This window comes from Mustela erminea, chromosome 18 (genome assembly GCF_009829155.1).
Source record: "Mustela erminea isolate mMusErm1 chromosome 18, mMusErm1.Pri, whole genome shotgun sequence".
Lineage (NCBI taxonomy): Eukaryota > Metazoa > Chordata > Mammalia > Carnivora > Mustelidae > Mustela > Mustela erminea.
In genome coordinates, this window is record NC_045631.1 from 10739699 (window position 1) to 10751972 (window position 12274).

Here is a 12274-nt window from a genome sequence, read left to right on the forward strand (position 1 = left end):
AAAATGCCAGGCTCCCTGCTCAGCAGTAAGCCTGCTTCTCCCTCTCTCACTATCTCTCTGTCAAATAAATGAATAAAATCTTAAAAGAAACGAAAAGAAAAGAAAAAGACCAGGATTTCTTGGATTATTGGTTTGCTCTTGATAAGAAATTATAAACAAGGTTTTCCCCTCATTTGCCCAGAAAAACAAAGGTTTCTCTATTTGTTTTTAACAAGTCTTTGATTACTTAAAAGAACTAAATCCTTCAATATTAAAGGAGCTAAGTTTTGCTAACAACTATAAAACCTTCCGTAAAATTTCTCACAGCCACTATGGTTAAATAGTAATAATATATAAAGTTTCATAATAACCTAAGATCATATATAGGCACATGCTTTAAAACATGCCAAGGGTTTTTAAAACAAACTTCTCCCAGAAATTCAAATCCTAAATGAAGTATTTTTGTCTAATTAGGCTTATTTTTTTGTATGCTAACTCACATTGAATGCATTGTTAATGGGAATGAGATATAATTTTTTAAGTTATACTTTGCAATATGTTTTTACTGAAGAGTAAGATGTGTATTGAGTTTTTTACTGAAGAGTAAGATGTGTATTGAGTTTTTTATTTTATTTTATTTATTTATTTGACAGAGGGAGATACAGCGAGAGAGGGAACACAAGGACTGAGAGTGGGGGAGGGAACATCAGGCTTCCCACTGAGCAAGGAGTCTGATGTGGGGCTCCATCGCAGGGCCCCAGGATCATGACCTGAGTGGAAAGCAGATGCTTAATGACTGAGCCACACAGGCACCCCCTGTATTGTTTTTAATATTGATTTATATCAAAGAAACCCTGAAACTTCTTAATTCATCTAGAGAGTCTTGTGGATTTATCTTGTAATCATATTTTCTATGAAGTCTATCCATTTTGTTCCTTAAATTTTCTTCATATGGCTCTGTGGCCACATCTCTTATACAAGAGAAAATAATTCTCCAGACCCCAGATTTTGGGCCCCACAGCTGGCTGAATCCCCATGGAGCCACCACTGTATCATCTCAGACTTACAACTCCTGCTCTTCCTTTTGTGTCTCATGCCTACATGCTGCCATTTCTTTCTCTTGGGTTTATATATGAAATTTTAAAGACTTTTATGATTTATCTAGAATTTCTAGGTGTTTTAATTGGAATGGCACCTGCTGACATCAGTTAACGTACCATTATGCCAAGAGCTCCAACTCAAAAGATGACAATTCCTTTCCATATAAGCTAACCACAGTCTCTGAGCCCTCCAGTTTTACAGAATTCTCTTAACTTCGAGATACTATGTTTTCATGCAAACATATGGAAAACCATTTCAAGAGACAAAACCAAACTTATTTAGGTGCAGAGCTGGAAAAAGCACATCATATTGGAGGGAATGATAATTTTAACTGCATTCCCTGTGCCTAGCATACAATTCCCATGTATTATATATACTATAGGAGACACTGCGAAATGATAAATGAATTAATTATAGGTTGAATAAAATTATAGATTGTTTTTTATTGAGTAAAATCTCTTTAGTAAAATTGGTGAATCACTTAGAATATCCTGGACTAAGGTAGTAAATACTGCAAAAAACAACGTGGTAATGGTTTTAAAAGAATAAAGTCTGTTTCTCTCCTATATACCCAGTGCCAGTGTGTCTTCTTGGTGGATAGCAGCTCTCCTACATGTTAAGAACATGGGACACAGATTCATTCCATTATGTGACTCCACCATCCCATTTAGCTTTCTGTTCACCTGCATCCAGCTGACAATAGGGTAAAGAGAGTGTGGAGGAAGACCAGAAGTGGAACATATGAGTGGATTTCCTAGAACTCAATCATATGTTTACACCTCAGTGAAAGGGAATTTGGAAATGTAGTCAAGCTGAGTATCCAGGAAGAAGAAAACATATTTGGGTGAGCAGCTTAGTAGGCTCTACCACCATTGTATGCCTTAAGATGGATCAAAGAAAAGAAAAAAGTCAGTAGTCAAGCAGTTAAGAGAGCATTATAAGATTTCATGCAAAAAATGATGGTGGTCAAGCTAAAGTGCTGAGACAATAAATAAGTAGAAAAGTACTGTATAAATTATTTCAAATTGAAGAATCAACAGGATCGAATGTAGTGGGGTGAAGGATAACCTTACAAAAGTCATGATGCCAAGAAGAATTCTGTATATGGGAAACCGATGAAATAAATCTTCACATAATTCAGGATCTATAAACTGTAAGCTCATTGGTACATAAAATGAACAATATTCCACAATAATCTCACTAGAAGAGATAAAAATAGACAAGTGAGGTTATTCTGCTAAAAGAGCTTGCAATCTACTTAGATTGAATGTTCAGAATATAGGCTTGACTCAGACAGATTGACAAGATGAGTGAACATGGAATTATGTGAAACCAAGCCTACAAATACAGAACTGAGATTCCCTTAAGCGGTAGTTGAAGCCATGACGGAGGTGGATGAGTTACCACAGGAAATAACTAAAAAAGGTAAGAGAAGGTTGAAGAGAAAAAAACGCTTTGATTATATATGTTTTTAAAAAATTATTATGGGGGCGCCTGGGTGGCTCAGTGGGTTAAGTCGCTGCCTTCGGCTCAGGTCATGATCTCAGGGTCCTGGGATCGAGTCCCGCATCGGGCTCTCTGCTCAGCAGGGAGCCTGCTTCCCTCTCTCTCTCTGCCTGCCTCTCCGTCTACTTGTGATTTCTCTCTGTCAAATAAATACATAAAATCCTTAAAAAAAATAAAAAATTATTATGTTATGTTAGTCACCATATAGTACATCTTTAGTTTTTGATGTAGTGTTCCAAGATGCATTGTTTACATGTAACACCCAGTGCTCCATGCAAAACATGCCCTCCTTAATCCCCATCACTGGGCCAACCTATCCCTCCACCCTCCTCCCCTCTAAAACCCTGTTTGTTTCTTGGAGTCCACAGTCTCTCATGGTTCGTCTCCCCCTCTGATTTCCTCCCCTTCACTTTCCCTTCCTTCTCCTAATGTCCTCCATGCTATTCCTTATGTTCCACAAGTAAGTGAAACCATTTGACAATTGACTTTCTCTTCTTGACTTATTTCACTGAGCAAAGGGTTTGGAATAGAGATGAAACCTATCAAAGGTGAATGTTTACTTTAAAAATGAACATGAGCAAGTTAAATTCACTTATCTCCTTTTACTATAACCTAACGCCAGTAGTCTTGTGATTTACAATCTTCTCATGCCAGAGCAGACACTTGTTACCTCCTGGGTCTCGGCTCATTCTCACTCTCATAAGTGGAAAAATTTCTAACTGTCCCAGATGCTCTTTAGTGGCCATCCTTTGCACTGGATAGTTTTTTCAAAGACATCGAATTACTGTCCTTTTTCTTTTATGTGTAATAAAATTATTAAAATACAATTATATTTTTATAATTATATTAATATATTAATAATTAAGATTTTATATATTTATACATAAATATATATAAATAAAATTATGTGTAGTTTTGGCTTCCCGATTTTGTTGTAAGGTCTTTCAAAGCAGAGACTATGTCATACATAACTAAATGGATGCATAAAATGTGTTTTCACATATTCATGATTTCCACAAAGCCTAACACAATTCCTAACCCACAGAATATAAATTATCTGTTAAATTATTAAACCTTAGTTGTATGGGTGATGATGTGGGCTAGGGTGGATGAGAACCTCTGACTCAAGCTTACTCATTTTGTAGACGTGAGTGTTCAGGGCTAATTGTTAATTAGGCCCACTGACCACAGGGATTTACCCCTGCCACATATTGGCTATCTAGGAACTCAGGACTAAGTCCAGATAGAGACACCACAACCATGGCAACCAAATGTGATGGTTAGGAAGATCATTATATGCAGTAACTATATTAATAATTCTGGATTCCTCTCCTCTGTCTGCTGAAGGATCCATGAGAGGAGACAACCAGCCTTTTACTCTTGGTTTCATTCTCCTGGGAGTCAGTGGTCAACAGCAACGGGAATACTTCTTCTTCATCCTCTTCCTATTCATTTACCCCAACACACTGATTGGAAATCTGCTCATCATCTTGGCCATTTGTTCTTTTTTTTTTTTTTTTTTTAAAGATTTTTTATTTATTTTGTCAGAGAGAGAGAGAGCGAGAGTGAGCACAGGCAGACAGAGTGGCAGGCAGAGTCAGAGGGAGAAGCAGGCTCCCCACGGAGCAAGGAGCCCGATGTGGGACTCGATCCTAGGACGCCAGGATCATGACCTGAGCCGAAGGCAGCTGCTTAACCAACTGAGCCACCCAGGCGTCCCTGTTTGTTCTGATACTCACCTTCACAACCCTATGTACTTTTTCCTTGCCAATCCCTCCTTTGTTGACATCTTCTTCTCCTCTGTAACCATCCCTAAAATGCTAGCCAACCATGTCTTAGGCAGCAAAGCCATCTCCTTTAGGGGATGCCTAACACAGATGTATTCCATGTTGGCCTTGGGTAACACAGATAGCTATATCCTGGCTGCAGTGGCATGTGATCATGCTGTGGCCATCAGCCGCCCACTTTATTACACAACAATTATGAGCCCACGGACTTGTTTCCTCTTAGTTGTTGGAAATGCCAATCCCCTCCCCCCCCCACATTCTTCTCACAGCTGGTCTGTCTTTCTGTGGCAACAAGGAAGTGGCCAACTTCTACTGTGACATTGTCTCTTTACTCAAGCTATCTTGCTCTGACATCCATTTTAACGTGAAGATGACGTACCTAGGGGTTGGTGTTTTCTCTGTGCCATTACTATACATCATCATCTCCTTTATTCATGTCTTTTCTACAGTCTTACAGGTTCCATGCACCAAGGGTGTGCTCAAGGCCTTCTCTACTTGTGGTTCTCACCTCACAGTTGTTGCTCTGTATTATGGGACAGTCATGGGGATGTATTTCTGTCCTCTGTCTAGTTACAGCCTAAAGGATGCAGTGATAACTGTGATGTATATTGCAGTGACCCCAATGTTAAATCCTTTCATTTATAGTCTGAGAAACCAAGACATGAAGGCAGCCCTGGGGAAACTCTTCAGCAAAAAACTCATAACCAATATGAGGTCAATCGGAGAGTCAATTAGTCACCAATTAGGATGCATTTGAAAATCCAGTCCCAATGTCTTCCCCTTCCAAGGATCCACATTTGTATTTTCCAACCACTGAATTTCTCTTCTTGGAAATCTTGTAACAGTTTCATGAGACTTCCTATTGAGATTGTTGATATGTACATGTTATTATTCTTTTTACCGCAACGAATTATTGGGATCATGTTCCAGCTACACTACTAACTAGCACTTTGCTTCCATACCTAAATAATAAAAACAAGAATGTCTTCCCTGTTTGTCTTAGGGTGTAAGGGTCACAATATTTCATGCTTTGAAAGCTATAAGTCCCTATTCAAATGTCAGTTTTCTTGCACTACTATATTTCATCATTCCTACTTTGCTTGCTAACTTTGAGAGCAAGACCTGTCTTAACACATCACTCTATTCCCCCCAAAGCTGGTCTTTAAAGTGCAACCAATAACTATGTGTGGAAGTGGAATAAAGAAATGCAATTGAAAAAAATGTAATCTGATAATAATCAGACATAATCAGCTTTGACATTAATTCCCATCCATCACATACCTGGTATCTCAGAAAGTTACTTTCTTAAAAAGAGACTGATTTATTTGTGAGAGAGAGACAGAGAGAGAGAGAAGAGAGAGAGAGAGTGTGTGTATGGTGTGTGTGTGTGTGTGTGAGAGAGAGAGAGAGAGAGAGATGTTGGGGGAGGGGCAGAAGAAAGGGAGAGAGAGAATCTCAGGCAGACTCTGCACTGGATGTATGATCTCACAACCCTGAGATCATGACCTGAACTGAAACCAAGAGTCAGACACTTAACCTACTGCCACCCAGGTTCCTCTCAAAAAGTTACTTTCAGTCCACTTAAGAAAGAAAAATCATACCCATTATTTTTATTATTTTTAATTTTTTGAGTAGAGTTGATACAGAAAGTTACATAGTTTCAAGTGTGCAACACAGTGACTTGGCAGGTTATACAGAATGCTATGATCGCCACAAGAGTGCTACCGTCTGTTGCCATACAATGCTAGTACAATATCACTGACTATATTCTTCATGCTGTACATTTTATTCCTGTGACTTATTCACTTATAACTGGAGGCTGCTTCTTCTTCTTCTTTTAAAGATTTCATTTATTTATTTGACAGAGATCACAAGTAGGCAAAGAGGCAGGTGGGGGGGTGGGGGAGGGGGTAAGCAGTCTCCCCACTGAGCAGAGAGCCAGATGCAGGGCTCAATCCCAGGACTCTCAGATCATGACCGGAGCCGAAGGTAAAGTCTCAACCCACTGAGCAACCCAGGTGCCCTCATAACCGGAAGCTTCTATTTCCTACTCACTTTCATCCATTCTGCCCATCCTATTGATATACAAATGGATATGGAGCATGTAATACACACACACACACACACACACACACACACACACAATATTAGACAGTCATAAAAAAGAATGAGATCGTGCCATTTGCAAAATCATGGCTGGACCTAAAGGGTATTATGCTAAGTGAAATAAGTTAGATTAAGAAAGACAAAAAACATAAGATTTCACTCATTTGTAGAATCTTTTAAAAATAAATAAAAACCATACACATTATTTTTCCAATAAAAATTATTTAAAACAAAGATTTAGATGCATGGATGTATTCTGAAAGTGACTAGAGGAAAGAAAAATGAATACTGGTGTAACCCCAAAGTTATTATACTAAGGGAGGAAGTTACTTCCACTAGAACTGAAGAATCTAAATGGAAATGGTAGTGCTCCCAGAACCTGGGAGTTCAGAAGAGAGATGATCACATATCTGATGCTCAGGTCTTTGAAAGGAGCTGCCAAACTGCTGCCACTTGGTACCCACCTGCTGAAGTGACACCAACTTTCATTCCTGGGAGATCTGAGTCCTCAATAATACTTCCTTTCTTGGGATGTATTTTCTATTCTATTTCTATTCATGGAAATACTAATACATCCCAGACAAGGTCAAATGCATGGTCCTCCTGGTACCCCATTATGTAGTATCAAAAAATGTCATTCTCATTGGGATCAATCACTTCAGGAAGTGGAGAAATCCTTTATTGTATGGAGGGCCCATAGAGTATTGCTACAATTTGGTTAACCTTTCCATGATAATAGAAACTGAAAATACATAAATCCCCAAATATTATTATTGATAACCTTTTCATACGGTTGTAAATAAATAAAGAACCAAAAATACACTTTGTGACAATAGACACAGATGTAATAAAAATGCATTTAAAACAAAAGTATGAGAACAATGAGTATAGGATTCAGAATGAGAGCATATTCAAGAGGAAAGACTCAAGGGAAGGGAATGGGGGTAGCAACTGATAGACATTATTACTAAAGTCCAATTTTCATATTGGGTGGCAGATCAATGTGTGTTTACAATATTTTCTTTTTTCTTTCTTTTTTCTTTTTATTTTTTTAAAAGATTTTATTTATTTGACAGAGATCACAAGAAGGCAGAGAGGCAAGCGGGGCAGGGGGGAGGGGGAAGCAGGCTCCCTGCCGAGCAGAGAGCCTGATGCGGGGCTAGATCCCAGGACCCTGAGATCATGACCTGAGCTGAAGGCAGAGGCTTAACCCACTGAGCCACCCAGGTGCCCCTACAATATTTTCTTAATAAATTAATAAGTAGATGATGCAGGATAGATGTAGATATGTGAAGAAGAAGGAGGAGGGGAAGAAATCTGCATGAAGCAATGATGGGATTTTCTTCTTAATCAAGGATTAGAGAGAGAGAATAGTAAGGGAGATTAACTGGGCCTCTCAAAGCAGTCTAGGAAGAGACAGATGGAGAGACAGTGAAGATACAGATGAAGAATCTAGATGCAAAGTAATGAGGAAATAGAGAAAATACAAAACTTTTATGAAGTTGATGAAGAGAATAATTCTTTTGTAATTATTCCTACTTGAGGAATATCTTAGAGGGTCCGGTGGGACACTCTTGTGGAAGTATTTAATACTTTGACAGAGCGTGAATTGTGCTCTGTACATTAACAATGTACCTTGTACATTGCACAATAAATTGTACAATGAAGACATGAAACAGTGCAGCAGAAATTAACAGGGCATGAATTGTGCAGTTGATACAAGGAAAGTTTGGAAATGGATGAAGTCATCTAAGAGATTCTTGTAGAATGTCTAAATTTTTACAAAGGGCTCCATGCTGGAGAATAAGGAAGTGGAAGAAGGAAGAAACTTGTACAATCTTACCGATGTTCCTGCACGTCAGGCTGTTTGTCAGGCTCTATGCAAGCCCATAGCCCAGTGTATCTTCACTGTAATGTTATTATACTATTCAGTGGGCACATAAATATTTGTTTTGGAAAAAATGAAATAGTACCCATCACAAGGACAAAGGGATGAGTGCTACAAAGGTAGTTCCACATGCCATGTAGTTTCAGAAAAAGGAAGCAGTTCATTAAATATAAAAAAATATATATATGCATACATACTTTATATTACATATATGATTGTTTCTTTTAAGTCTCAAATCAGTCCTGCAGCATAGACAATAAAAGCCTTCTTTTACAGAGGAGAAAATCAAATCTGAAAAGTAATGTGAGTTATGTGCTGTCCTTCAATTAGAAAGAGACAGATGAAAATTTGAGCCCTACTTTCCAGATGCTCAGTGTTCTCCTGACTCAATAGGTGGCCCACAGAGAAGATATAAAATAATGAGAGATATCTAAGGAGGTAAGGCTGTGTGCAGGAGACATAACTAGGGTTTTGACAAGCAGAGGGTACACTCCAGCCATGGCAATATCTGAGTTATAGGGCAGAGGTGAGAAACATGGACTCACGTAGAAGTTATCAAACTCTATAATTCTTTGGCATTAAAAAACAACATTTACTATTACTTTTCCTTAATTACAAAGATAATGAATTCTTATCTACAATTTATTGAGCAATTTTATGTGTCTGGCCATGTGTGAAGCCCTATACATGAAGCACTACCTCATTTAACCTTCTGGACTTTTTTTCTTTTTAAGATTTTATTTGTTTATTTGCAGACAGAGATCATAAGTAGGCAGAGAGGCAGGCGGGGGCCAGGGGAAGAGAAGACTCCCTGCTGAGCGGAGCCTGATGCAGGGCTCAATCCCAGGACCCTGAGATCATGACATAGGTCAAAGGCAGAGGCTTAACCTACTGAGCCACCCATGCACCCCAACCTTAGGGACTTTAAAACAGAAAAGAGAAGTGATCATTCTAGTCTCAGTTCCCATTCTCATCACTGTCATTCAGTCTATCCAAATGTATCCAAGACCACTCCTGCAAGGTATATATTTCTCAAAAATGAACACTTAAGAAATGAGCCATTTTAAACTTATGTTTTTCTTTTTTTGAAAAAGATTTTATTTATTTATTTATTAGAGAGGAAGGGTGTGAGTGAGGGGGAGGGGCAGGGGAAAAGGGAGAGAGAGAATCTTTAAGCCGACTCTGCACTGAGAGGGCTCAACCTCAGGACCCTGAGCTGAAATCGAGAGCAGATGCTTAATTGACTAAGTCACCCAGGCACCCCTAGGCTTATGTTCTTCAGTTGAAATCAAGAGTTAAAAAGTATCTAAACATTACTCCCAAACAAGAAAGGTATGCTTCCACTTTTCTTCCTTATTGATTAACTCCATACCTGCCATGTTGAAGTTGTTTGTGATTTTGGTTATAAATGATTATTAAAAAATGATTATTAAATCTAAAAAGTACATCAATAACTTCTGGAATAACTACTGTTCTCTTTTAGGTTCTACAATTTATTGTATTCTACATCTTTTTTATTTAATTTTTAATTTGGGGGGGAGTATGTCCTTTGAAAAGTTGTTTCAGAAAGGGTGAAAAAATACGTTTTCTGAGCCCGTGTGTTTCCCCTCGAAATTTGGTTGGCATAGGATTCAAGGTTCATGGTACTTATTTTTAGAATTTCGAGTATGGTACTCCAGCATCTTCTCAAGTTTAGTGTTGGTGTTGAAATGACAGATAGTAATCTGACTGCCATTCCTCAGTTGATAATCTTTCTCCTTCTCTGAACGTATTTAGAATTTTTTTTTTTTATCATTGGATTTTTGAGGTTTTGTGGCGTTGTGACTTACTGTGGTTCTCTTATTCATCCTGATGCACACTTGATGGGTTATCAAATGAAAAGACTCAAGTGTTTTTAATCTCTGGGGGAAGTTTCTTCAACAACTTCTGTGTTATCTCTGTTTTCACCCTGGGATACCTATGAGACAGATATTGAAACTCTTGGATCTGTCCTCCTTGTCTTCTAGCTCCTCCTTCATGCTTTCTGTCACATTTTTCTTTTGTGCAACATTTTGAAAGAATTGCTTAGTTTGCTCTTCCAGTTCACCAATTCATCCTTCAGCTGTATCTGTTCTATTTAAGTAATGTAAAAAAATGAACACAACAATAATATTTTAAATTTCTAAGCTCTTTAGTTTGGGTTGTTGCTTTAGTGTGTGAGGGCTGCCATAGCAAAACCATAAAATAGACCTGGGGGCTTCAACAAAAGAAACTTATTTTCTCACAGTTCTGGAGGCTGGAAGTCCAAAATCAAGGTGCTGATACGTTGTTTTCCTCTGAGGCCTCTCTCCTTGGCTTGCAGACAGCTGCCTCTTCATGTGGTCTTCCCTCTGTGCATGTTCATAGTGGGTGTCCCATTTAGGTCCTAAGCCCCTCCCTTTCTTATTAGGACATGAGTCAGATTGGATTAGGGCCCATCTTGATGACCTCATTTAATTTACTTACTTCTTTAAAAGCCCCATCTCCAAATACAATCACATTTTGAGGTACTGGGATTTAGGGCTTCAACATAATCCACTGTTGTCAGTGAAGAATGTGGAGAGAGAGCCTCTGTGTAAGAGAGGAGGGGCGGGGAAGAGGGAGAGATGCAGACTTCTTGGTGAGCAGAGAGAGATCATGACAGGAGGTCAAGGCAGATGCTAGTGGGCCTTGCACGGGAAGAATGGCCACCGTCCATGTTGACAGGAGCCGGGAGGCCTGGCCCCGGTGGGCACCCCACATGCTTCTCCCCGCTCGCTCCCCGGCATAAGATCCCCCTGGCCATCCTGTGGGGCTGGGAGTGCTACTGTGTTTACCCCACGCCTCAGTTCAGCCTCCGGGATGCCGTGGATAGTGCGCTATGTGGCCAGGAACCCAAGGCACAGAGGCTGGCTGGATACTGTGAGGTCTACCAGAAGCCCGTGCAGGGTGAGTTCGGCCGCTGGGCATGAGGTGTGAGGGGCGTTCCCTGCCATGTCTGCCGTGTGTGCTCTCCGGGCATTTGGAGAGGCCAGTGTGGCCACATGCGTCCTGGGGTAGGGAGGGGAGGCCACCACTGTCCCTGGAAGCTGGACACGGGACACACCTGACCTTTCCCTGGGTCTTGGGATGGAGGGACTTTGAGGAACAGCAGGAGAACCATGAAGCAGGGCCCCACCACCCTCGGGCAGAATCTGGAATGTTCTGTGCTGTGCGGGGAGCCAGGGCTCCCTGCCCGGGCTGTGGGAGGCCTCATCATCCCCGGAGCTCTCTCTGGGCACAAGTCTGGGTGGCCGCCCCTCCCCTCCGGAACTACCTCGGTTTCCCCATCAATGAAGCAGGAGACAGGGGGCGGTGGGTGGTCAGCCTCTGGCCTTTCAGACACTCGCTGCACGGACCGGCAGTTTCTGCCCACCAAGGCCAAGGTGTTTGTGGCTCTGCTGAGCTTCCCGGGAGCCAGGAACACGTGGGTGCAGCACCTCATTGAACACGTCACCTGCTTCTACACGGGGAGTTACAGCTTCGATGGGACCCTGTACAACAAGCTGCCGTGAGAACCAGACGCCTGGCCACAAAGACTGGATCAGATGAACTATGAGCATCACCAGGAAATGCTGTGTGACCTTGGGCTAGCATCTTCTCCTCTCTGAATCTCAAGTTCTTTATTAGAAAAAAAGAAAAAACAACAACCCTGAGAAATTTGAAAGAGGAGCTAAGACCACACCTGTCTTGGCTGTCTGACAGTTCTACTGATGCTGCCCATACAATCTGGGGAAAAAACATTACCTTTGTACCTGCTCCAAACACTGACCTCACCAGGGACATGGTAACAGCCAGACCTTCACACGAGAGCCCAGTCTCTGTCAGGCCTTCCCCAAAATGGACAGCACCATGGGAAACACAAAAAAAC

General features: G+C 40.6%; 2 protein-coding genes across 2 annotated transcripts; both read left to right on the forward strand.

Annotated features, from left to right (window-relative positions):
* The first annotated feature begins 3938 nt into the window (after positions 1-3938).
* Positions 3939-5130, forward strand: LOC116577925 (olfactory receptor 1A1-like). Its single transcript, XM_032321711.1, is given in 3 exon segments — positions 3939-4086; positions 4300-4619; positions 4621-5130. Coding segments are annotated over 3 exon segments (978 nt in total).
* Positions 5131-11023: 5893 nt separating this feature from the next.
* LOC116577926 (WSC domain-containing protein 1-like) lies at positions 11024-11918 on the forward strand. Its single transcript, XM_032321713.1, has 2 exons — positions 11024-11313; positions 11746-11918. The coding sequence occupies exons 1-2, from the start codon at positions 11043-11045 to the stop codon at positions 11916-11918; spliced, it is 444 nt and encodes a 147-aa protein (XP_032177604.1). The 5' UTR covers positions 11024-11042.
* Positions 11919-12274: the final 356 nt, after the last annotated feature.

What these genes read in the sequence shown, in the direction of transcription:
- LOC116577926 (XM_032321713.1), top strand. Translation starts at nt 11,043, where the DNA reads ATGCTAGTGGGCCTTGCACGGGAAGAATGGCCACCGTCCATGTTGACA. An exon ending in CTACCAGAAGCCCGTGCAGG is followed by an intron (nt 11,314 to 11,745) that starts GTGAGTTCGGCC and finishes CTGGCCTTTCAG; the next exon opens with ACACTCGCTGCACGGACCGG.